This window comes from Gobio gobio, assembly GCF_949357685.1.
Source record: "Gobio gobio genome assembly, chromosome: 10".
NCBI lineage: Eukaryota > Metazoa > Chordata > Actinopteri > Cypriniformes > Gobionidae > Gobio > Gobio gobio.
In genome coordinates this window covers 52,453,384-52,478,748 of record NC_137116.1, presented here as the reverse complement: position 1 = coordinate 52,478,748, position 25,365 = coordinate 52,453,384, and the positions used below count along the sequence as shown (strand labels likewise).

At 37.8% G+C, this 25,365-nt stretch overlaps 1 protein-coding gene across 3 annotated transcripts in view; it reads right to left on the bottom strand.

The window, feature by feature from the left end:
* Positions 1-9,160: 9,160 nt before the first annotated feature.
* The window catches only part of slc6a8 (solute carrier family 6 member 8), a 53,200-nt gene continuing 36,995 nt past the window's right edge, over positions 9,161-25,365 (bottom strand). Inside the window, exons 8-14 of one of the 3 annotated variants that reach the window (XM_079828000.1) lie at positions 17,109-17,221; positions 15,650-15,787; positions 13,997-14,099; positions 13,710-13,810; positions 12,857-13,027; positions 9,821-9,994; positions 9,647-9,704 (exon numbers count right to left, since the gene is read on the bottom strand). In XM_079828000.1, coding sequence (XP_079684126.1) covers positions 9,854-9,994; positions 12,857-13,027; positions 13,710-13,810; positions 13,997-14,099; positions 15,650-15,787; positions 17,109-17,221 — 767 coding nt within the window. In that variant the 3' untranslated portion in view covers positions 9,647-9,704; positions 9,821-9,853. Of the gene's footprint in view, positions 9,995-12,856; positions 13,028-13,709; positions 13,811-13,996; positions 14,100-15,649; positions 15,788-17,108; positions 17,222-25,365 lie in introns of all 3 variants that reach the window. The other 2 variants (XM_079828001.1, XM_079827999.1) reach the window with 2 other exon arrangements.

The window sequence follows — 25,365 nt, the reverse complement described above, 5'->3', positions numbered from 1 at the left end:
GATAGATAGATAGATAGATAGATAGATAGATAGATAGATAGATAGATAGATAGATAGATAGATAGATAGATAGATAGATAGATAGATAGATAGATGCACTTTTATGATGGATAGATGCACTTTTATGATGATAGATGCACTTATGGATAGATGCACATATGGATAGATGCACTTTTATGATGATAGATGCACATATGGATAGATGCACTTTTATGATGGAAAGATGCACATATGGATAGATGCACTTATGGATAGATGCACTTTTATGATGGATAGATGCACTTTTATGATGGATAGATGCACATATGGATAGATGCACTTTTATGATGGATAGATGCACTTTTATGATGGATAGATGCACTTTTATGATGGATAGATGCACTTTTATGATGGATAGATGCACTTATCGACAAATGCACTTTTATGATGGATAGATGCACTTTTATGATGGATAGATGCACTTTTATGATGGATAGATGCACTTATCGACAAATGCACTTTTATGATGGATAGATGCACTTTTATGATGGATAGATGCACATATGGATAGATGCACTTTTATGATGGATAGATGCACATATGGATAGATGCACTTTTATAATGGATAGATGCACATATGGATAGATGCACTTTTATGATGGATAGATGCAATTTTATGATGGATAGATGCACTTTTATGATGGATAGATGCACATATGGATAGATGCACTTTTATGATGGATAGATGCACATATGGATAGATGCACTTTTATGATGGATAGATGCACATATGGATAGATGCACTTTTATGATGGATAGATGCACTTTTATGATGGATAGATGCACTTTTATGATGGATAGATGCACATTTATGATGATAGATGCACATATGGATAGATGCACTTTTATAATGGATAGATGCACATATGGATAGATGCACTTTTATGATGGATAGATGCACATATGGATAGATGCACTTTTATGATGGATAGATGCACTTTTATGATGGATAGATGCACTTTTATGATGGATAGATGCACATTTATGATGATAGATGCACATATGGATAGATGCACTTTTATGATGGATAGATGCACATATGGATAGATGCACATATGGATAGATGCTCTTTTATGATGGATAGATGCACTTTTATGATGGATAGATGCACATATGGATAGATGCACTTTTATGATGGATAGATGCACATTTATGATGGATAGATGCACTTTTATGATGGATAGATGCACTTTTATGATGGATAGATGCACATATGGATAGATGCACTTTTATGATGGATAGATGCACATATGGATAGATGCACTTTTATGATGGATAGATGCACTTTTATGATGGATAGATGCACATATGGATATATGCACTTTTATGATGGATAGATGCACTTTTATGATGGATAGATGCACATTTATGATGGATAGATGCACATATGGATAGATGCACTTTTATAATGGATAGATGCACATATGGATAGATGCACTTTTATGATGGATAGATGCACTTTTATGATGGATAGATGCACTTTTATGATGGATAGATGCACATATGGATAGATGCACTTTTATGATGGATAGATGCACTTTTATGATGGATAGATGCACTTTTATGATGGATAGATGCACTTTTATGATGGATAGATGCACTTATCGACAAATGCACTTTTATGAGATGCGCTTCAAAACAGAAACAGCCATTCACTGCCATTATAAAGCTTGAAAGAGCCAGGACATTTTTAATATAACTCTGATTGTATTCGTCTGAAAGAAGAATGTCAGATACACCTAGGATGACTTATAGGAGAGTAAATCATGGGCTAATTTAAATTTTTGGGTGAACTAACCCTTTAATTACTGCTTATGCTAAATTGCATTCAAAAATGACAACACAACCCACGTACATATCTTGTGATGTACCATAGTGAGCTAACATTAAAGTTAATATTCAATGCAAACTGCTTGGAGCTGTAATCCATCATTGTTTTTGAGTGTAAACAGTTTGTAATTTCCGTCCTCATGGTTTACGAGCTCGTGTAAACGTGTTTAAGTGAGTGGGAGCTGATTTGAGCTTTTGTGCTCCAGGACCGAACGCCCAGGCTCTAGGCAGAAATAGAGCAAAGCTCAGCTAAACATAGTCAACAAACTTCTGCCAGCCGCAGCCCGGCTCAATATGGCAGCTGCGCTTCCCTGACAAACAGGCATTTGTCTTTAAAACCAGTCTGAACCGCATGAGAATCATGACTGGCCCTCCTGTCCGCTCCGGTGAACAGGCCAGAAACAGACAACAACTGCACCGCCAGGAAAAACTGATGTGATGCTCTTGTGGACAGAAAAACTCACAAACATCTTCACTCGCATATAAAGCTGCACTAATGCTGATTATACAGTCCATAAAGCCACTGTATATTAATATAGAAGCCTGAAAAATGAAAATGTAGTTTTATGAAAAGGAAGTTTATTACAAGTTTGCATATGTTTTTTTGAGTATCATATTTGATATATCAGGCTTTTATGTCTCATATAATTATAATATGGAGCTCATACTCGAGGATGGAAAAACACCCAAACTGAAAAAAATATGCAGTTTGGTGCAGTTGCTAATATTTAAAGGTGCAGTGTGTCAATTTTAGCGGTGAGGTTGCGATTTGCATCCCCTCACCCTTCCCTTTCGAAGCACATAGAGAAGCTACGGTGGCTGACACGGGACAAAGATGTCATCGTCTGAGACAGCAGAGTTAGCTAGCGCTCTGTAGAGAAGTTTGTCCGTTTAGGGCCACTGTAGAAACATGGCGGCACAAAATGGCGACTTCACTGTAAGGGGACCCGCAGTGTGTGTAGATAAAAACGGCTCATTCTAAGGTAATAAAATCATAACGGTTCATTATGTAAGGTCTTTATACACCACTGAAAACATTTTGTTATGTATATCATATTGCATTTCAGTCAATAGATCCTCGTAAATATTACACACTGCACCTTTAAGTAAGATGAAATTCTGACAGCTTGTAATGTAAATCAATGAGATCTTTATATCAGCACTTACATAAATATCAGTTGTCATTCTATATTTCCCAACAAAATGATATTTAAATTCTTCGTTTTTTGATCAAAGCTCTGTAGTTTTTATTGTGGGGTCAAAACATATAATGCAAGGAGTTTTCTAAAAAAAAAAAAAAAAGGATAATTGTAAGGCCCGCCCAATCGTCCCAATAAAGGCTAACGATCTGCTGGGAAAAGGGATTTAATTCCAATTCATCTTTATCTGACTCCATTTTATCATAATCTCGACTTTAGGTTAGAATGCTAATTGGTTATTTGGTCATTTATATTTAATAGTTTAACTATACATTTAATTATTCTGGTTAACCCTTTGTTGAAATTATACTCATAATCTACACTCTAAAAAAGGCTGGGTTAAAAATAAAATGGACTAACCCAGCAATTGGGTTAAATGTTTGCTTAAAACAACCCAATCGCTGGGTTAGTCCATTTTCAACCCAACTTGGATAATTAATAATTCCAGAGTAAGTCAGAATAAATCCAAATGTAACAATTTCTTAACAGTCAGGTAAATATATAACGCCAATTACATAATCAATTCAAAGATAATCCATACATAACATCAAATACTCTGACATAAAGAATAAAATATGGATACCTGACTTCTGAAAATGGCATAACGCTGAGCATCTAGTAGACACCCAGCGTTATGGACTGAACTGGTTACAGTATCGCGCCCTGACCTTTCTGAAACATCGCTTTAAATACTCTGACCAGACAAAAACGCAATCAAATGGAAACGTGTTGAAAATGGGAATTTACATTAATCACTGTCCCATTGACCGGTATTGACAAAAGACCAAATGCCCGAAGGCACACCCACCATAATAGGCAAAATATCTCTAAACTCTTAAAACCTTTATTATCTTCTTGTTTACGTCTGTGGGGATGAGATTTTTGTACCAGTCGCACTGAGACATTTCAAACGATATCAAACATGTATAGTGAGAATTCACATGAAACCATATAGATTTTGGGTGAGTTCTGGAGGAGAGATGGAGGAAGACACAGGTGAAAGGAAAGGCATGTAAATGGAAGTCGTTCTTAGATGATTCACTCAGTGTTTCTTCATTTTCTCAGAGAGCGCTCATTCCTCAATCAGACATTCTGGCATTGGCTAGTTTTTTCCTGTCTTACAGATAATCAAGTAAACTTAAGTTGCTTCATGTGTTCATGTTGAAATATTACTAATACAAAAGTTATGTGGTTTTGACGCCCTTTAATGTGGCGTAACATTGGAGGATGTGTTGAAAGATCCTGAAATACACCATCTTATGAAATCATTTGAAAAGCTTGTAAACAACGTCACTTTTACCTCGGAAAAAAAGAGATATATACACTCAGAATAACCCACATCTGTAAATGAGACGACGACAACAAAAGACATTTTTCATGGAGTTAGTTTATTGCCTTTTGTTGCTTTGATTTGGGCAGGTGGATCAGCACAAGATCACAGTGTGGAGCATGAAGCCCTTCTTACACGAGAGGGATCCTGTTAGATAGATGGGACACTAACACACACAGTACAGTTACCTTAGCTTACTACTGTTAGATTTAAAAACGGACAATCATGGTTACATCACAGTGTGTTACAAAGCACAAGAATGAAAGACGTCAATGAGCTTATCACCAGATCACCTGTGAAGTTTCAAGACAGTATCGTCACCCAAAGCTTTGGACTCTTTCTCTTTCTCTCTCTCTCTCGCTGCTTCATCGTTCTGTTCTACTCAGAGACGTCTTTGGAATCATTAATCGAGTTAATAAATGAACACTTCTGAGTGCTCGTTCATCTGTGATCCTACTGTGCTAATCACCATCCCCTTTAAGGACTTGCGGCATCATTCAGCAAAACTTCAGTGCAAAGATACTGTCGAGAACATTTGGCAGAGCACACACAATGACAACGGTTTTTCTTGTTTTGTTAACATGTATTTTTCTAGATAAACATTTCTACTTATAATCACTATTTAATAACTGATCTACTGACCAACCCAAGCTCTTATTTGGATGGAAAGAAAATTTGTTTGCAGTTTGGCTCGAATTGGACTAAACGGTTACCGAGTAAGGCCTTTGCTAAACCAGTAGCTCGTAATGTGAACCGCTGAGGAGACTCTCAGTCCTCAGATGTCTGAGGGGCACTTAGATCATTTCATTCTCACTACACACAGTCGTAAAGGCATGTTCAACCACGGGGATCCACGGATGTGCCACTAAAATGGGAAGGGGTAAATATTGTATTACCCATTTAAATGGTAAATACACTGATGAATTTGTCTGGCTATCGTATATTATCGTAAAAGCTCAATATTTTAAGATTGAACACTGGTCTGGGGAGTCTGCTCTGTATTTTCTACTGCACAAGAGGTGTGATCAATGGGCATAGTTCAAATGACTCTGTACGCAATTGGATAGTCCTTCAACCAATCAGACTACAAGAGGTGTGATCAATGGCATAGTTCAAATGACTCTGATTGGTTGAAGGACTATCCAATTGCGTACAATGCCATTGATCACACCTCTTGTAGTCTGATTGGTTGAAGGACTATCCAATTTCATACAGACCACAAGAGGCGTGATCAACGGGCATAGTTCAAATGAATCTGATTGGTCAAAGGACTATCCAATTTTTTATACAGACCACAAGAGGCGTGATCAACGGGCATAGTTCAATGACTCTGGTTGAAGGACTATCCAATTGCGTACAATCAGACCAACGATCCATCGCTTCTCTATTGTCATCGTGTTAAACCTGCAAATAGCGCGCCAGGTGGATAAAGCTGGTTTGTGATTGGTCCCCGCAAATTTGTAACAGAAGCAGGATAGAAATATGTACTGGTTTCAAGCCTGAGCTGCAGAGCGAAATCAAATCGCCGGCAGATCGGGCTGGGTTTACCCAGTCCACTGATGAATATGTTTTGACATTGAAATGTTGCTCAAAACCATAGTGTTTTATGGGTATTTTCAAGTGGGCGAAGAAATGAGCAAAACAACAAAGTATGTCCAACGAAAACCAAATCGAGCTGGGTGGTTGGCAGAAAATACTGTTTTACACACACAATCTAAAACATTTAACAACTGCAGCACTTGATATTTCAAATAAAACCAGATTCATGTGCTATCTGTCCCATAAGCCTCCCTTCAACTGCATTTCTGTAAGAATTCCCACTCCCGGTTATCATCTTTATCAAAAGTACATACGGCATCAAACGTTAAAATATAACACACAGATATCATTTATATTTATATGCATATAAGCAAAATAATAGCCTTCACAAAATAAATCTCTGATTTATTTTACAGTATGTAAATCACAAGAAAAAAAAAAAAAACGCTTTCTAACACGATTAAAAAGTGCTAGCAGATTATTTTACAACAATGTGCAAATGTATTCTGAAGCCTTACATTATGTAGACTAATTTGTACATTCTGATTACATCTATAACGCCGCAATGATTTAGTGTTTGAGTTGATTCTCCTACAGGGCAGAATTCCCACAGGTCGGAATGAGGCCGGTTTGTCTTGGTAGAATCTTGGCTATTTGTCCGTGGGTTCTCAACTTAAGACAAATAAAGGCAAAGTTTGGCAACTATGTGTCTATAGTTCACCCGCTGTCACAGGCATTACAGCAGAACCACAGAGATCAAGCGTTCTGCACCTAAAATAGGCAGAACAAAAAAAAAAGGTGGTTCTAGGTGGAAAACCGTTGATTTTCAAATAGTTACTCTTTCATATTCTGCCTTCAAACTAGGGCTGTGCAATTAATCAAATTGCGATGTGAACGCGCAGGACTGCCCCCAATAGTCGCCTAAATGTTAGTCGACGAGAAGAGGCTTAGTCGACCCAAATTGTATTAGTCTGTTAGTTGCAGAAAAAAACTCCACAGGAAGTGATGGAGTCACAGTTAACGTTAACGGCGGGTCCATGTAGTAATAATTACAGGAAATCCAAACGCTCGCCTATCATCCATCGACCTCAAATAGGGCTTATGTTCATTTGAAGTGCGCTTCTTGACAGGATAATTTGCATTTTTCTCTGCCGTTTTTGTTCATACTGATAAGAGTAACGCATCGTTCGGAAAGGGTCTACTTTTAGTTGTTTAGAATGAGAACAATACGTTGTGGTTCTGTAAAATAATGAAATTAAACAGGGTGCGCTTTCTGCCGTCTCAGTCTCCATGAACTGGAGCGCGTCACAAACATTTGCCTCACAGACATGAGAAATATAAAAAGCTTGAAATAAAATTTTTCGAAATCGAAAACAAATACACTCTGCTTATGTAATCTGTATAAATAAAAGTTGCATTTCTCTCTAAAGGCGCACCAACTATACTATTCCACCCTCCCCCATCCCATAGTGTTGTAGTACTCGAGATTTTTTGTCTCGGTCTCAGACTTCGAGGACTCTGGATTTTGTTTCAAGACCACAACTTCTGGGATATTACTAAATTGCCAGTGCATTGTCTGATTTACTTATTAACATCATTAATGTGATTGGTTGTAAAACTGACGGCTTCAGATGCAATCAATAACTTATTTCTACTTTGATTTATTTATTGTGCCGGTTCAGAAATGAGGGATTGTGTCAAAAATGACACCAGAATAAATACAAATGCTCACAAAATTCAAGATATTGTTGCAAAAAAGTATTCGTATGAGACCTGGAATTTTATATTATAACATGATATAATTAAGCAATATCACAAGAGAGCTGTTTTCACACATTTGAGCATAACTGCAAACATTATATTGCTTTTATACAAAAATTTAAACATGATTCTCAACATTATTTATGCATTTGTAATTTACCAATTCAGAGGCATCTTCTGTACCACCACCATTGTTAATGATTTCATTTGATTGGTATAAGTGCTCTATATATAGTGTGTTATTCTAATTATGATTATTGATTAAAATAAGTAATTTCTCAGGTAGTAATGTGGATCTTTATGAATTTAAGGAGTGCTGGTCTGGTCTTGGTTTTGTCTTGGTCTCAACACACATTGGTCTTGGTCTCGACTCTGTCTTGGGTTAGGTGGTCTTGACTTCAACACTACCGTTATATATTTAAGTAATTCAATTAATATAAACGTGCAATTAGTCGACTAATAGCTTAAATATACGACTACTAGTCGACTAGAAAAATCTTTAGTCGGGCAATCTGAATGTAGCACATCTAAATCTAGCGTGAGAGAGCAGGATTACTGTTATGACATGGAAGAAAGCACAGGGAAGGGGAATTCAGGGATAAGGACTTCAACATCTGTGGTTAGGGAATATTTTGGATAAAGGAGCCAGGTCATTTGCAAGAGCTGTCAAACTATCATTGCGGCAAAACAAGAGCAGGGGCCAGAACACGAGACGCATGCCTAGAGATACACTTTTAACTTCTTTGACCTTGAGCGCCACGTAAAACGCAGTGTCATGCGCGAGATGCTGCAAAAGACGCAAGACATGAGCGCAGCGGTTAAAGACGTCCGTCTAGCGCACGTTTACATAGTAAAACAACGGCTTATTCCGAACCAGGTGAACAAAAAATGTATAACACAGGCAATTGTGAACTGTATACAAAAAGAGTTCAAGGCATAAAGAAATAACCGACGCCATCACGTATCATTTGTGCAAAGATACGGTGCCAGCAAATATCGTCAATAGAGCCGGCTTCCCAAAAATGATATAGACAGGTGTGTGTTTCAAAATGTCAAATCTTAATAGGATTGTTTAGTCCATATTGCACAGCACCAGTTCAAACGGTGGAATATTTATATGTTAGTTAAAGCTACAGGAGTCTTTGCGATGACTTTAAAATCATGAACTAAAAATATCAGAGAGCATATTAATACTGGCACTCAAAATGTCGAACTGAAACAAAAAGCGTAAACTTCTATTAAAGTCGGCGTGAAACATTTTGTGATTGCATTATAGAAAATAAAAAAAAAGTGTTTCATGTTGACTTTAACAATTCAATCCTTAACAAAAGCAGCTCAGGAAAGTTTCTGCCTGTGTCTAATAAAAACTCTCTAGATGTTTCCAAGCATGATTTCTTAAATGCAGAACACATCGAGCATGCGGTACATTTCTACTGAACTAGGAAAATGTTTTTTAATTTTTATGGCAACCAAAACCATCTCCTGACAAACTCCGTTTGGCACATCCAGTAAACGCTGTGATATCATGCACCAGGTACTCAGATGAAGACACATTGAGAGAAAGCTACAGAAATGATTTTGCATTGTTTGGCAACTACCAGACACATTTCATTTGATGATTATTTTCGCTGATCCACTGAACTCGACATCGTTTATTGACGCATATGTTATTTTAGTGATTACTATGTATCATCCATTGTTGGGGCCGATTTAAAATCAAGAATGCATTTGTATGTTTTTCCATTTGAACCAAGTGATGTGTCAGTGCATAGAGACCCTTATCATGTTCAGGGAAGTTGCCTGTGGGAATTCTGCCAGTCTGTCAAGTGATGTTATTTTATAGGCTACACTATACTGTCCCCTCCCTCCAAAGACACGCTGATTTCGTCCTGCAAGTCTCCATATCCGCACTAAACATTGCACATCTTTTTTTCTTCTTTATTTTTTTAATCGTGTATAGACCGGTGGAAGAGGAAGAACATCTGGTAATGTGCATGCTAGAGGATCTGTAGTATGAAACAAATGTAACCATCAATACCCATCAGCTGTTTTAAGACTGTAAGATGACGCAGAATTCCATAAAATGTCAAATAAATACTGAGGATTTCTTCAACCAGCTTGCCTTAGGAGGGTTGTCGTAGGATTTCCCTTTGATCTACATAACACTCTCGAAAATGATCACCTTGTTCTCCTCCGTTCCAGGAGACAGAGAGGTCAGGCTTTTAATGTCAGTGTCAGGGGCCATGTATTCGCGGTGATGGGCTCCCCACACTGGTTTGGTCAGAGTTTCCCAACGCTGCAAGAAAGACAAAACAACGATTATCATTAATGACCATCAAACTAAGCTTTATGTCAACAAACCCCTTCTGACTTTTCTATTTAGAGTGTCAGTAGGAGTCCCTCATTAGCCGACATTATTGTCAAGGGGTGTCAAAGCAAACATGTTAATGCATGCAAATTATGGGTTATCTATTTATAAATCATGCCCAGACGGACGTTTAACAAAAGCCTTGTTTGCTCGTTGTTTTTTGCACACTTTTCATAATTAAAGCATATACATTTTAGAAGGAAATCGTTCATTTAAAAAACATACTTATTATATTTCAGTTAGTATTTCTATAAAAATAATAAAAATAGAAATATAAAAAAACATACCAGTCATACAAAAGAAAACGTAAAAATATTTAAAATTAAAATATTAATTGCTGCAACAAAGCTCGACAAATTAAATGTCACTCATGAGTGAAAGAATTCATAGAACATTTTAACAAATATACGTTTGTTTATGAAAGCTTGTTTCCACCATGGACTAAAAAATAAAAAAGGTAATTTCGACATTTTATCTCACAATTGTGACTTTTTCTCTTGCATTATAAACTCAGAATTGTGAGACAAAAAGTCAAAACTGTGAGGTAAAATGTTGCAATTATTATTATTTTTCATCATGCAATTCTGACTTTAAAACGCCCAATTGAGATATAAACTCGCAATTCTGAGGGAAAAAAGGGTCTTTTTTCCTCCGAATTGGACTTTATAACTCACAATTGCAAGTTTATATCTCACAATACGGAGAAAACAAGTCAGAATTGCGAGATTTAAGGCCGAAGTTCACATGCGAAATTTTCGCACGTCAAAAAATACATTCGACCTCACTTTATGTCAATCACGCTTGCACACTGCCTCCGAAACTTTTGTCCGTCAAAAAAAAATTCGGAACAGGTTCGATTTTCTGCGTTTTTCGCATCCGTTTTTCCCATCTACAGTGCTGATGCCCAACCTAAAACTGCTGGTTATGGCGGTGAATGAATCGCCAGTTCTCAGATACCTACAATTATATATACAAATATTATTGTATCAAAAGTCAGTTTTATTGTATGTGCGGATCCCTTAGACATACTGCCAGTCTCTGTTCAGGATCAATTGATTCACGGAAATTGGTGGTCTTCTTTTTAATATGTGGCTCCAGTATCGCTAGCAAAGCATCAAACTGAGTCACTGACAGTCTAAAGTAAACTTTGAATCGGTCTGGATAATCCCGCAGCTGGTCTGGAACTCTCCTTCCTCTCTACGCGATCGCAGGAGTGGATGGATCCAATATTTCCTCATTCTTTTTCTCTTTTTAAGAAGAGAGAGGACAAAAAAAGCATCTTCACTACTTGAAGACGGCATTTTGTATTGTTTTGCGGTTTTTTTTCGTAACACATTCATTAATACGCATCAGACTCAGTGTGCAAGGTCTCTGTGCGTGACAAATTTTTCGGATCACAAATTAAAAAAATTGCGTGCGAAAATTTCGGACTCAGTGTGCAAAGGCCTTACAATTATCTAATAAATGTCTAATCCGTGGCATAAACAAGCTTCCATAGTTGTTCTATTGCATTACTGCAGATTTACATTGACTTCCATATTTGCATTTCCTGTGTGTTGTAATGCAGTTTGAAAAATAGGAAAATTTTTAGTCCAAGAGAGACGAGCATAAATCTACCTCTGGACAATGTCTTTATATAGATACATTCATATTTTCCTTGCGTCATTCACACAAACTGCTAAACCCAATGCCTGTAAAAACACGATTAATCACAACTACTCCACATCCCTATCATTTTACATTTTGTCGAGCATCCTGTGCTAGTTTTCCCACAACATACATGCCACAACCCTCAGTTGTCTTCTGTGTGTTTGGAAGCAAACACTGAGGGGGTGAAGCGTTGTGGTCTCTGCAGAGGAATGCCAACCATTAGCCTAGTTACTATAAATACACACGTCGTTTTCTCATGAGTGATGCTTTTCTGTGAGGTAACAGACCCATAGTCCAACTCCATTGGCACCCAACGGCTGTATTAAACTGTAGTTTTTGGACTGTTTGCACTAACTGCTGTTGCTTTGTGTGTTTGTGGGGTTGATACCGGGTCACTCCACCGTTTTTAGAAATAGGGCTTATTCAACTTCTTTCCTACATGTAGATATGTGGGCAAATGCATTTTTGTCTCAGTGCATGCAAAGTTTTAGCTTGCCAGGGTCGCCGCTAGCTTAGCTTAGCATAATGAATGGAATCCTATGTTGCCAGCTAGCATGTCCCGAGCTAAAGTGATCCAAAAAAAATATATATATATTTTTAAAACCTAATAAAAAAAAATTAGGATGAAGTACAGGCGAAGCACTGCAACTTGAGCAACACATGAAATCCCCAAACTTTGATTTCATGTGTTGCGTGATATCTCTGCGCCCAAGTAGCAGTGCTTCGCCTGTGCTTCCCCATAATATAGTCCCAAGTCAATATCTGCCAAGGAAATCGCCTAGTCTTAATCTGCATCGCTATTTGTACTCGTTGTGAATACGCAGGCCACAAGAAGTAATTAGGTGGGGTTGTTGTTTTTTCTGGATCACTTTTACTCGGGACATGCTAGCTGGCAACATAGGATTCCATTCATTATGCTAAGCTAAGCTAGCGCCAAATAAAATAATGCATGCACTGAGACAAAAATGCATTTGACCACATATCTGAATGTAGGAAAGAAGTTGAATAAGCCCTATTTCTAAAAACGGTGGAGTGGTCCTTTAAATGAACACAACTACTCTTTCGATGCCCTCCGCATCTCATATTATAGCAAGTGCATGGGAATCAGAGCAGCGGTTTGAATAGTGAAATGGTGCAAACCTCTCTGAATGTTCCCTTGGCTCCGGCGAGCTTGTACAAGAGGCTAACGGGGATACAGAGCATGGAGGAGAGAGCCATACACCATCCGATCACCTCTCCCCACCACGGGTACACGTACACATTGTTGTAGGTCAGAGGTTTGTAGTTCAGCAGGTGAAATAGGAAGATACCCTGAAGACATACAGAACAATGGCAGAGTCAGCAATCTGATTCAATTATACAAGCATTAACATTTAAAGGGTTAGTTCACCCAAAAATGAAAATTCTGTCATTAATTACTTCCCCTCATGTCGTTCGACACCCGTCAGACCTCCGTTCATCTTCAGAACACAAATGAAGATATTTTAGTTGAAATCTGATGGCTCTGAAAGGCCTCCATTGGCACAATGTACGGTTCACTCTCAAGACCCTTAAAAGGTACTAAAGACGTCGCTAAAGAAGTCCATCTCACTACAGTGGTTCTACAATAACTTTATGAATCGACGAGAATAGTTTTTGTGTGCAAAAAAACCCTAAATAACAACTTATATAGTGATGACGATTTCTGTAGTGAGATGGACTTTGTAACGACGTCTTTAGTACCTTTTATGGGTCTTGAGAGTGTAGAGTGCATTGTGCCAATGGAGGCCTTTCAGAGCCATCAGATTTCAACTAAAATATCTTCATTTGTGTTCCGAAGATGAACGGAGGTCTGACGGGTGTCGAACGACATGAGGGGAAGTCATTAATGACAGGATTTCCATTTTTGGGTGAACTAACCCTTTAAGATTATATAATTTTAACGGTTCTTATACTGACAGACTCAACCGTTTTTAAAAGGCATGAACAGGTGGGAGTATTTCCCAGCACTCACCATGCAAACACATGGAGTTATAAAGGACCAGCACCACTTCATCCACGGGAATGGCCGGTAACCGATCATACGGGCAATATCGTCCATGAACCTGTCAGCACCTGCACACAACAGCATGAAGTCAGCACTCTTTTAGGTGTGTGAAGGATTAGAATAGTGTTAGTGTCAGCACACGGTCCTACAGGCTATTTGTATCTCTTAATGCAACAAACATCGGAAGATGAATGCCTGCAGTAGTCATGATAAACATGAGAACGTTAAAAACAGACGCATGACGCGATTCTTACCATAAACCCACGCGACAACCACGCATTCCCAGAATGCTTGCCACAGTAGGGTCATTCCACTGGCTGAGTAGTAGTCAAAAAGCTGGAAGACGTACATCCCTCCCTGCAAACGCAAATATATGGAGAGATCATAAGATGGGATGAAGTCAAAATGGAGCCTATTTTACTAAATGTCTAAATAGAAACAGGATACTTTGATAAATAAAAAAAAGGTTAAAATAACATTCATTTTTCATCAATTTAATGCATACTTTCTGTATAAAAGTGTTTCTTTAAAAAAAATCGTACTGACCCCTGTATATAATACATATATACACCGATCAGGCATAACATTATGACCTAATATTGTGTTGCTGCCAAAACAGCCCTGACCCGTCGAGGCATGGACTCCACTCGACCCCTGAAGGTGTGCTGTGGTATCTGGCACCAAGATGTTAGCAGCAGATCCTTTAAGTCCTGTAAGTTGTGAGGTGGGGTCTCCATGGATCGGACTTGTTTGTTCGGCACATCCCACAGATGCTCGATTGGATTGAGATCTGGGGAATTTGGAGGCCAAGTCAACGCCTCAAACTCGTGCTCCTCAAAACATTCCTGAACTATTTTTGCTTTGTGGCGGTGGACTGACTGACTGGTCTGCGGCTGTGCCGCCCCATACGCAACAAACTGCGATGCTCTGTGTATTCTGACACCTTTCTATCAGAACCAGCATTAACTTCTTGAGCAGTTTGAGCTCCAGTAGCTCGTCTGTTTGATCGGACCACATGGGCCAGCCTTCGCTCCCCACGTGCATCAATGAGATGTATGACCCTGTGGCCGGTTCTCCACTGGTCCTCCATGACCCTGTGGCCGGTTCTCCACTGGTCCTTCATGACCCTGTGGCCGGTTCTCCACTGGTCCTTCATGACCCTGTGGCCGGTTCTCCACTGGTCCTTCATGACCCTGTGGCCGGTTCTCCACTGTTCCTTCATGACCCTGTGGCCGGTTCTCCACTGGTCCTTCATGACCCTGTGGCCGGTTCTCCACTGTTCCTTCCTTGGAGCACTTTTGATAGAGACTGACCACTGCAGACCGGGAACACCCCACAAGAGCTGCAGTTTTGGAGATGCTCTGACCCATCACAATTTGGCCCTTGTCAAACTCGCTCAAATCCTTACGCTTGCCCATTTTTCCTGCTTCTAACACATCAACTTTGAGGACAAAATGTTCACTTGCTGCCTAATAAATCCCACCCACTAACAGGTGATGAAGAGATGATCAGTGTAATTCACTTCACCTGAATCGATGCCTGATGCCTGATCGGTGTCATGTTGTAAAATGTCGGTTATATGTTGTTTCGTGTTGTCTTTATACAACATTTTGTCAAATTAATCAAGCTCACAAATGCTACTTGTCAGGTTGTTATTTTTTATATAGTGAGATTCTTTCTAAAAGTTTTCTTGTGTAAACGTTTGAGTGATTGTGAGCTTTATGAGTCACATCACTCCCACAAACAGTAACAAGTTCAGCCTCTGAACGAGAGCATGACGACCTTTTTAATTATATTCTTATCTGACTAATGGAGTATAACACTACTGATTGTAAAAGAATAAGATGCTGATATTCTCACACCTGACACTAACGCTTCTGAAGGGGAGTTTCATTAAGGGGACTCACCTGTGTAACCATGGAGAGATCTATAATGAAGCATAATAAACAGCAGATCGCCACAGCGATTTCGCGCTGATAGCGCATGTAATACTTTCCAGGGAAAAGATCAAGAATGCCAGTTACGAAACCCTCCACACCAACAAACTGTGGAAAAAAATCATCAGTCAGATGTGTTATTCACAGATGTTCTTTAAGACTCAAAACATTCTCAGTTGTGTAGTGATATACAGTGTGAATCAAAAACACACAAGAGATTATATGCAAACTGAAAACAATGACCTCTAAAAAAAACTTTGAGATTTAAGTTAAATTTAATTCCTCTGTTCCACATTTGGAACACATTTTAGTGCCATTTAGATTATAGTTTGTATTCATATTCTGAAGTATATATATATATATATATATACTGTATGTTTGATTTTTTTGTAATTGTAATTTTTTGTGTTTTTAACATTTTTATTGTTTTTTTGTTTTTTTTATATTTCTATATAGTTTTTCTATTTCAGTTTTAGTTATTTCAGAACATCAAGTTAAACTAAATAAAAATGGGCAATGTTCAGCAAATTAATTTTTACATTTTTCCTTTTTATTTCAGTTAACATTTATTTTATTTCAAGTAACGAAAATTTTTGTTTAATTGTTTTAGTTGATTCATTGAAGATATTTACAAAAAAAAAAAATAAATAAATAACCAACTGCCAGTGAGATTTTTTTATTTTTATTACTATTAATATTTGTATTAATTAAATTGATTGATTGAATTATAGTGTTATAATAGTATTATTTCATAGATATTATAAATATTACTTTATAAATAAAAATGTCAGTGGTAAAATCTTTCTTGATCTGAGGTTATTAATAATATTATAATAATAATTATGGTAATATTATAGTTTTACTTATTGATAAATATTTTATAAATATTATATATAAATAAAAATATTCAGTCTAAAAAAATTCTATATTTTAAAAGTGGTAAACAAAATATATCTCCATCAACAATTTAATAATGAAAAAATATATATTTTAGGTTTTATTAAAGAATTGATCAAATCCACTTCTATTAATTCTTTCTAAAAGTTTTCTTACGGTAAACGGTATTAATATCATGCAACGACAACACACATCATCTTTTAGATGTTTTGGGTAACACTTTAGAATAATGGTCATTAGTTAACATTAGTTAATGTATTAACTAACACAAACTAACCATGAGCAATGCATTTGATACTGTATTTGTTCATCTTTGTTAACGTTAGTTAATATAAATCCAGCTGTTCATGGTTTGTTCATGTTAGTTCACACTGCATTAACTAATGTTAACAAGATTTTAATAATGCATTAGTAAATGTTGAAATTAACAAAGATAAATAAATGCTTTATAAGTGCAGTTCATTATTAGTTCATGTTAACTAATGTTAACTAATGACCATTACTCTAAAGTGTTACCATGTTTTGAACTGACCTGACTGTCCAGTCCTAGCAGTAGCAGCATGATGAAGAACAGGGCAGCCCACACCGGAGCCACGGGCATCAGAGAAATGGCTTTAGGGTACGCTATGAACGCCAAACCGGGTCCTGCAGGGAGAAGAGAAACATGAGAGACGCGTCACCACGGGCTACAGGTCGCCCGCAACTCAGACACACACACGTACAGCACCAACGGAACAGAGAGAGACAGAACTGAATAAAAGAGAGAGAGAGAGAGAGAGAGTATGAGAGATAGAAGCACCTGGATGAGGTGAAACGAAGTGATAGCTTGTGGAAAAAAGGGGACGGAGGGATTTCATTTTGTCCTAATTTTTTCATTGTTTTTTGTTTTACTGCTCCTCTATATTGAAGACATTTAATGTGTATATGTCATTTCTTCATTTCAGTCTAATGCTTTTCATTGGATATGAACAGTAATGTAGTGTAGGCAGTGTCTTATTAGAGGCCTGTGAGTGCATGTTAACACTGTGGGCGTCTAAATCTATCAGCGTCATTAGTCAGATCTGCTATAATACTGGTAAGTATCACAGCACACACATTTACAATACTGTTAGTTTATGGTCAGACACATTTAAAAAGCTGGTTAAGTACAAATTTGAGTCTTGAGTTTGTCATCTGACACATTTGTAAGTTGTTGTGTGTCCTGAAATAAAGCTGAATAAAGCTGATAATCAAATGTCATGAATGTCTGCATTATGGTCTAAAATGAGCTGCTTAACTATTTTAATCATAACAGAAGCAATCATATCGTGCACTTGTTATTATTTATTATGTAAGACTTCTATGTGTGTGTCCTCTTTGCATGTGAAAAGAGATGCAAAGTTTCTGCACTTATTTCCAATATGGATTTTAGCTGCTCCATCCATCAAAAACAGCCTCTTTGCAAAGCCAGAATTACACAGTGACCGATTTATAAAGCATTTTGCTCTGAATAATTTATAGATTTATAAAACATTTTGACTGTTCAGAAATGATCAGGTCGCTAATTGGTAATGTTGAGATTCTTCGGCTATACAAAACAAGAACATATTTTCGATATATTTTACTCTAGTTAGCTCTTCAGGTGTTAAGGAATAATATATCATACTTTGTCATTATTACGTTATTATGACTGGATGTGCCATAAGTGTCATTGATGCGTCAGTTGTGTTGATGTAACTGATTATTATTATTATTATATGACCCGTTTAACTGCAGAGGTGGGATATTCATGCATTGCCAGCGATATATTGCCAACTGGTTTTACATGACTTTACAACAAATATGCCTGTCATGATCATGAATTCTGTGTGGACAATTAAAGGGGCTATATGTAAGAATCGATTTTGTATTGCCATTTGCCAAAGCTTGTAACGAAACCTAAAAACCGAGACCTTCCCCGAACTCCCAGGTTATCTCTAAAAGCCTGTAGACACATTTTTATTTGTAGCTTGAGGCGGTTCGGTGGGGAAAATGAAAAGGATGTGACGTTTACGTGCACCCCCGAGAGCCTCTCTTACATTAAATGAATGCTTATACAATGTTCAGGATAATCCCAAAAGTACCATTCTGTACTGTAATGTCAATGTGTCATGCAAAGAAAAGGAATTAATTCAAACTATAAGGACTATAAGGTCTGCCTGATGGCCCAGGGCCAGTGTGAAAGACGCTCAGGACAGCCGACTTGCCCAATTGGGCCAGTGCTGCGTTGTCATGAAAGTTTATCATTTGAACATGATTTTAAGTCTGGCCAATTGACCTATCGGTAAGCCCCTCCCCTCGAACGCAGATGAGCCAATAGCAGTTGAGTATCAGTTGCGCTGGGACCAGAACTCGGACATCTTTAGGTTTCAGCGCCATAAAGAAACATTGGAAAATTCGAAGAACTCATCGGTTTGATGGTGTTTATGCTACAAAAATGGCAAAACGATGTGCCTGAGGTACTGTAACACTGATTCCAGATATCCTGAGAGGATTTTCTGTTTGTCATACTCTCGTTAAGTTACGATTAAAGTCCCTGCTAACATACAAACCGAAATATCTAACTGTCCTTACGTCATGTAACACTGTAGGTCAAACACACGAAGGTCTACATTTCAGTGCCTCTCCATATTAAACTAGTTATATGTAAATTAATTTAATTTTAGTTATGTTTAAGGTCTACATTATCTGTCCTACTAAGGAGGACTCCTATTTTGATGAGTATTCTAGTCTACGGGTAGTGAAAGGAAGAGCTTGCGGGCAGTTTATCGGAGTTGTTTTGCAAAGTTACCAGTCATTAACTGCACCCTCGAAAAGGCATAAGCTCTGTGTATATGTTTGTTTACTGTTAGTTGTATTCTGTATTAGTGTTTTTGTGTAATTTGCTGTGTATGTTAATGGTAATGCAACGGAGAGAGATAGTTTTTGAATGAATGAGACGTTAATGCGCACTTCTTATGCTTTGTTTGTTCAGCTCTTACAGTGATTTTTTGGGAGTGAAAAAGGACATAATAAACTTGATAAACCGTCAGTAAAGTTTGGTCATCATTCGGACGGGGTATACGCTACATTCAGTGTCCAAAAACATCTTGGGATAAGGTTTTCACACTGACAGCTGTCATTGTAAGATATAGCAACTCCGTTTGTTTGTCCGAGTTAGCAACAGTAACTAAGGGGGACGGGGCTTACCGATAGGTCAATTTAACCATTCAGATTTAAATGCAAGAAGCCGTGAAAGAGAACTCTGTGAGTCTCAGCGTGCACAGAAAACAGCTTGTGAGTACTGAATTTAGCGCTCTTTCGCATCTCACACGTGTCCTAACTACACGCGACGCAATAATATTCCAGCGACAAGCAACTTGTCTGTCCACACCAGACGCGACGCGACTGCGAGATGCAACGAATCAATCAAAAACCACAGCCAATCAGAACAGCGTGTGGGCGGGCTCTCGCTGCAAGTGCACAGCACCAGATATTAATATTGACGGCATTCGCAAGGAAATGGATAAGTACATAATCAAATTCAAATATTACACCATTTAAACATTACTACAAATACTGAGTTACTAAAACAATCTTTGTCAGAGAATATACTTGTTTGTTCACAGTTTGAACGTTTCCATTTGTTTAATTTCAAGATCTGTGGTGAATTATCCATTGCTTTTAGTACAACTACGTTACAAAGCTGGGAGCACTAAATGATATTCAAAGTCACATTACACGCATTTAACATTAAATAAAGCAAATAAACATTACCTGAGATTATCATTGCCATGTTTCGTGTTGTTGTTCCAGCTGCGACGTCACAGAAATAGAAACTGTTTCTATAATAGATTGATTGAGTGTCTTCGTCGTGGCTGGTTAGGATAAAACCCCTAATTAACATGGAAAATATACTTTTTATCGCGTGTCGCGTGTAGTTAGGACAGTGTTACGCTTGAAACGGAAAAAAAATACACAACAAAGTATGTCAAAAGGCCCATCTTGGCGAGTATTCACATAAACACTATCGGTTATGTCTTCCTTGAATGTAAACAGATGAGAAAGAAAAATCATGTGTAAGCGTATATTGGATTCATGTATTTGGTCTTAAAGTGAAAGCAGCCTAATATTCCTGCTGTGTTTTTAATGTTAATAAAAAAAACAAAAGACAAAGAGAAAATCATTCACTGCTCTTAACTGAATAACTTTTGTAGCTTTAATATATGAATCCTTGTAAAATAAAGTGATTTTTAATCTATATTTAATTTATAATGTATATATTCAATTCATACTATATTTAATTTATACAGTGAAGACTATGCAGTATTTTTTTACGTCTAATTATTTAATTTCTATATCTGAATACTGTTAGACTTAAAAGCACTGTTTATTTTATGTTCATCTTTGTTTATCTGATGTATTTATTTGAGCTGTTGCTTGTAATGTGTTTATTTGTTCTTATTTTACTTTATATTAGTTAGGCTAGTAGTTTTTGCTGGGGTATCGAAATATGAATCAATCAAGAATTTTTAAACTTCAACAGTATCTAAAATTTGTGTGGCTTTTTTTATTAGAAGACAATGTTTTTTGTGGGGCCAGTGAAAATTTTGGCAGGGCAAGTATAAATGTAAACCACTGGCTTGACCTGGCCAGTAGAAAAAACCTTAGTGTCTATACAGTCTGAAGACTCAAATATACTTTATAATCAAGCTATCATAACCATCTATTGACATGATGCCAGTGAATTGCAGAGCTGGTGCAAACATGTCCACATCACTATGCTTTCTTAACTACTGCTTTCTCACCGTGGTCATTTTTGTTGTGTGTGTTTTGTTATTGAGGAAAGCGCGCAGCACATATTTACATATTCATCTAAACCTCATTAGGTTGTCCGCTAACAGTATCGCTGCAAAGATCTTTCCAACTTCTAAGCGAAGAACAAAAAATAACTTATCCCTGAGTATATTAAGGCCTCGAATCACATGTCTCTTGTACGTCCCGTGTGCATGAGCAATAGATGCCGGCTGCAGTTCACTTAATGGCCACCGGTGTCACTAATAACAAGGCTTGATTTCTACATATAGCCCCTTTAATGGTCATTCAAATAATTGCGATTATCAATTCAATTCTGTTGTGTTCATGTCACTTACAGTGTAAGCCTAATATGTTATTGTTTTACTTGGAATCATATATAATACAATAATAATATCATAATAATAAAATAGGCCTATATAATATAATAACCCTCATTTAGTGTGAGGAAACACCTTTGGTTTCCTTAATAGTGGTTTTTTTTTTTTTTTTATTCTTTGGAAAAATGCGATTGAAATTTAAACTGCACAAAAATAACTTTGATTATATCGAATAACCACGATTAGATGATTAATCAATGATTGCAGCAGGCCTTTCTTTTTATTTGATGGCTGATAAATGTAACCACGATGCAGGGAAATTGAATGGAAATACAAGGTGAAGAGCCAGAAGAAGGATGTGTCTTACATTAACGTCAAGTGACTGTTCTGTGAGATTCAACACTGAACTGCACTGACAAAAGTTTGGAGAATGTTAGTGCTAGACATTAGCATGTTTCTATTGTGTTGGGGTTAAAACAGACTGAGTTTACAGTTTTTCCACACTTTGGCTTTGTCTCTCAAGATGGATGACCCTAATTGTGAAATGACGCTAGGCTAGGCTGTGCATGTCGGGCCTGCCTGTGTCGGCAGACGCTCGTAGGTGCTGACTTTAGGGCTGGGCTGTAGTAGTGGTGTAAATGCTAACATTAGATATCAGAGGTTTACCTGCGTTGGCAGACTGCTCCAGGACCCCTCTTGAAATCGAGATGTGCACATCTCAAGAGGCAAAGTTCCTGGTTAAATAATCCTTAAATTAATACTTAAATAAAGCCAAAATATAGATATAGAGATATAAATGAATATATATGAATCACAAGATATATATATATATATATATGTATACGGGACTGAAGACAATCAAGGAAAACTAGTCAAAGCATCAAATTTATGACGGGAATCTGGTTCGCTTTCTAACTGTAACTGTCATCCGATTGTGTGCTGCAGGAAAATGAAAAATAAGAAAAAGCCACAAACAATGTGTCAATGGTTTCCTTCTCAAAGTTGTCTGGAAGTACAGCACATCACAACCCACTCGGACATCACAACACAAGCCCACTGACACAGAAAGTCTCGTTTAGACCTTAGGATCTGTTTCTAAACATCACACTGACACAGACAACACACTAGAAGACAAGGACCAACACACGCGCAGATGAGATTTCACACACACTCACTCATTCTTACAGACGCACATTCAAAACATGTCTGTGTGTGTGTGTGTGTGCCTTTTGGATGTATACTTAAAGGGGTCAAATCATATTTTTTGGGGTTTCTGATTCCTGAAATTAAAATCATTGAACTATCATTGAAACTGAATAATGACACTATTATCTTTTTAGAGCTGCTTTACAGCTGAAATTTTCACAAATGAACAACTTTGCAACATTAAGGGCCAAATTTACTAAACAGCAAAAAAGGGCCAAATAAACGCAGATGGGAGTGTAAAGTTATACGCGTGATCTACTCTACGATACGCAAATTAAATAGCACAGAAGCAGCCGAATCATTTCCATAATGACCAACACAACCTACCAAGAGCAACGCAAATTAATGTCTGGGTTAAGACCATAGACTGTAAAAAAATATGGACGTAGTGTCCGTGACGTCACCCATAGGATTCTGAAGAGCAGTTTTGAAGTGTAAAGTTGGGTCGAGCTGGCCGTTGCCATCTTGGATAGCGGAAAATGGGCAAAGAGGCGGGACGTGGGCGGAGCTGAGGTGATGTGATGACTAACAGACAGCAGACAAACGGCAATCCACCTGCCACTCAAAGTGGCCACGCCCTTAATTAAGCAGAACTTTAATATAATATAAACAAATGAGTTATAAAAAAAAAAATCACCCTCCTCACAGTCGTCATGAAGGGCAAAATTAGCCGTATAGACCAAAACCACAATTTTTCCCAGACTGTAAACATGTTTTTTCTGCTGTAAAGTTGGGCATTTTAACATGAGCTCAATGAGATTCTGCTCCTTCTGGAGTCTGTCTCTAGTGGCCAGTCCATGAAGTGCAGTTTAAGTCACTTCCGTATTGGCTTCAAGAAAAACTGAGGGGAGGTTGCCACTTGGTTACGACCCTTTTTTGGGGTGGTAAATAATGGCGCAAACACCAGTAAATTGACGAGAGCAAACCTTAGTAAATCACCTTGCGTGATTCATTTAAATACTCTCCTCCCACAAATTTTGCATCTGAAAGGGAAACTCCTACAAATGCGTATGCAATAAGGTTTTTCACAAATTTTCCACTGCGTGTCTTTAGTAAATCCTGACATTAGTTTTTTAATGCCAAAAGAGGGTTTGTCCTGGCGCAAGCTGTTAGTAAATCTGGCCCTTATGTAGCGTTCACACTGGACGCGAATAATTTGCGCTATTTGCGCGAAGTTGGAAGCTTGAACATTTTGAGTTTACTCACTTCATTCGCGCGTGAAATTCGCTTCATTAGCGCATGACATTCACTTCACAACAGACGCAAATTCGCCTCATGGGCAGGGCTTCTGCCAGTGGATCGTCTCGTTGAGAAATGGCTGACATGGGCTGTGTTTACACGTCTTTTTTGTTAAAATCTACTGTTAATGTGTGACAAAACGTAGTTTTATGACTTTTTCAAGCGATAATGTAGTTGTTTAAAGCTCAAATTTGTGGTTTATTTATAAAAAAGAGTGCCTATTTGAACATTTTATCTGGCGTTTTCGGAGTTGTGGGCTCCAGTGGATCAGCGGCGCTCAGCGCTCGTTAACCCCGGCGAGAGCAGCCTTTCCTCGGCCAGTCCTTCTGCCATCTGCCGCTGGCTCTGATGTCTCTGTGGTGTCTCGAGCTATAATTCGTCTTGTGTAGATGTAACGGGCGATCTTTGGTCTCATGGATCTATAATTTGTTCTCTGGCAAATCGTTTAGGCTGAGGGCAAAGTGAAGTTTCATTAGTTTTTTATTTTTAGGCTTTAACTTTACGTTACCGTTGTAGCCGACTAGCACTGACTTTGAATGTTTGACTGAATTGTTTGCTTTATTTCATGTGTAGCTTATTATACCTTTTACTTATACTTTTGTATTATTGATCATACATAAACTTGCATTTAACAAAAAGAGACTGGGTTGTGTTTCATGTTATTTAATGTTATCACAGTGATAATCATATTGTCTGAACCAGATATTAATATACAGATTTTCTCCTCATTGTTGTCACTACTAGAGCAAGCTCCTGATTGATTAACACGGCGCAAATATCCGGCAAAGTTCTCTGGCGTCATCGGGCCGTCTCATTCGCGCGAATCGCACCGCAGAATGTCTATTCGCATCTTTGCATTGACTTAACATGTAAATCACTTGCGCAAATCACGTCATTCGCGTCCGATGTGAACGCACCATTAGGCTGTGTGTCAACCAAAGAGAGAATGAGATTCTAGTAAAACTTCCGCAGATATTTCGTATCATAGAAAGCAAAGTGAAAACGCCTCGTTGTGGGCGCTTGAGAGTGTTTTGGCAGCGCAGCAAATGAGACACTTTTCTTGCTATGATACGGAATATCCGCGGAAGTGTTACTGATGAGCGATGCATTTTAAGTTGAACATACTTTCAACTCTCGAGCTCATGCCGTTTTAAAAACGTGACGCTCCCATTGAAAACAATTGGAAAAATACGCCAGCCGCGTGAAAAAAAC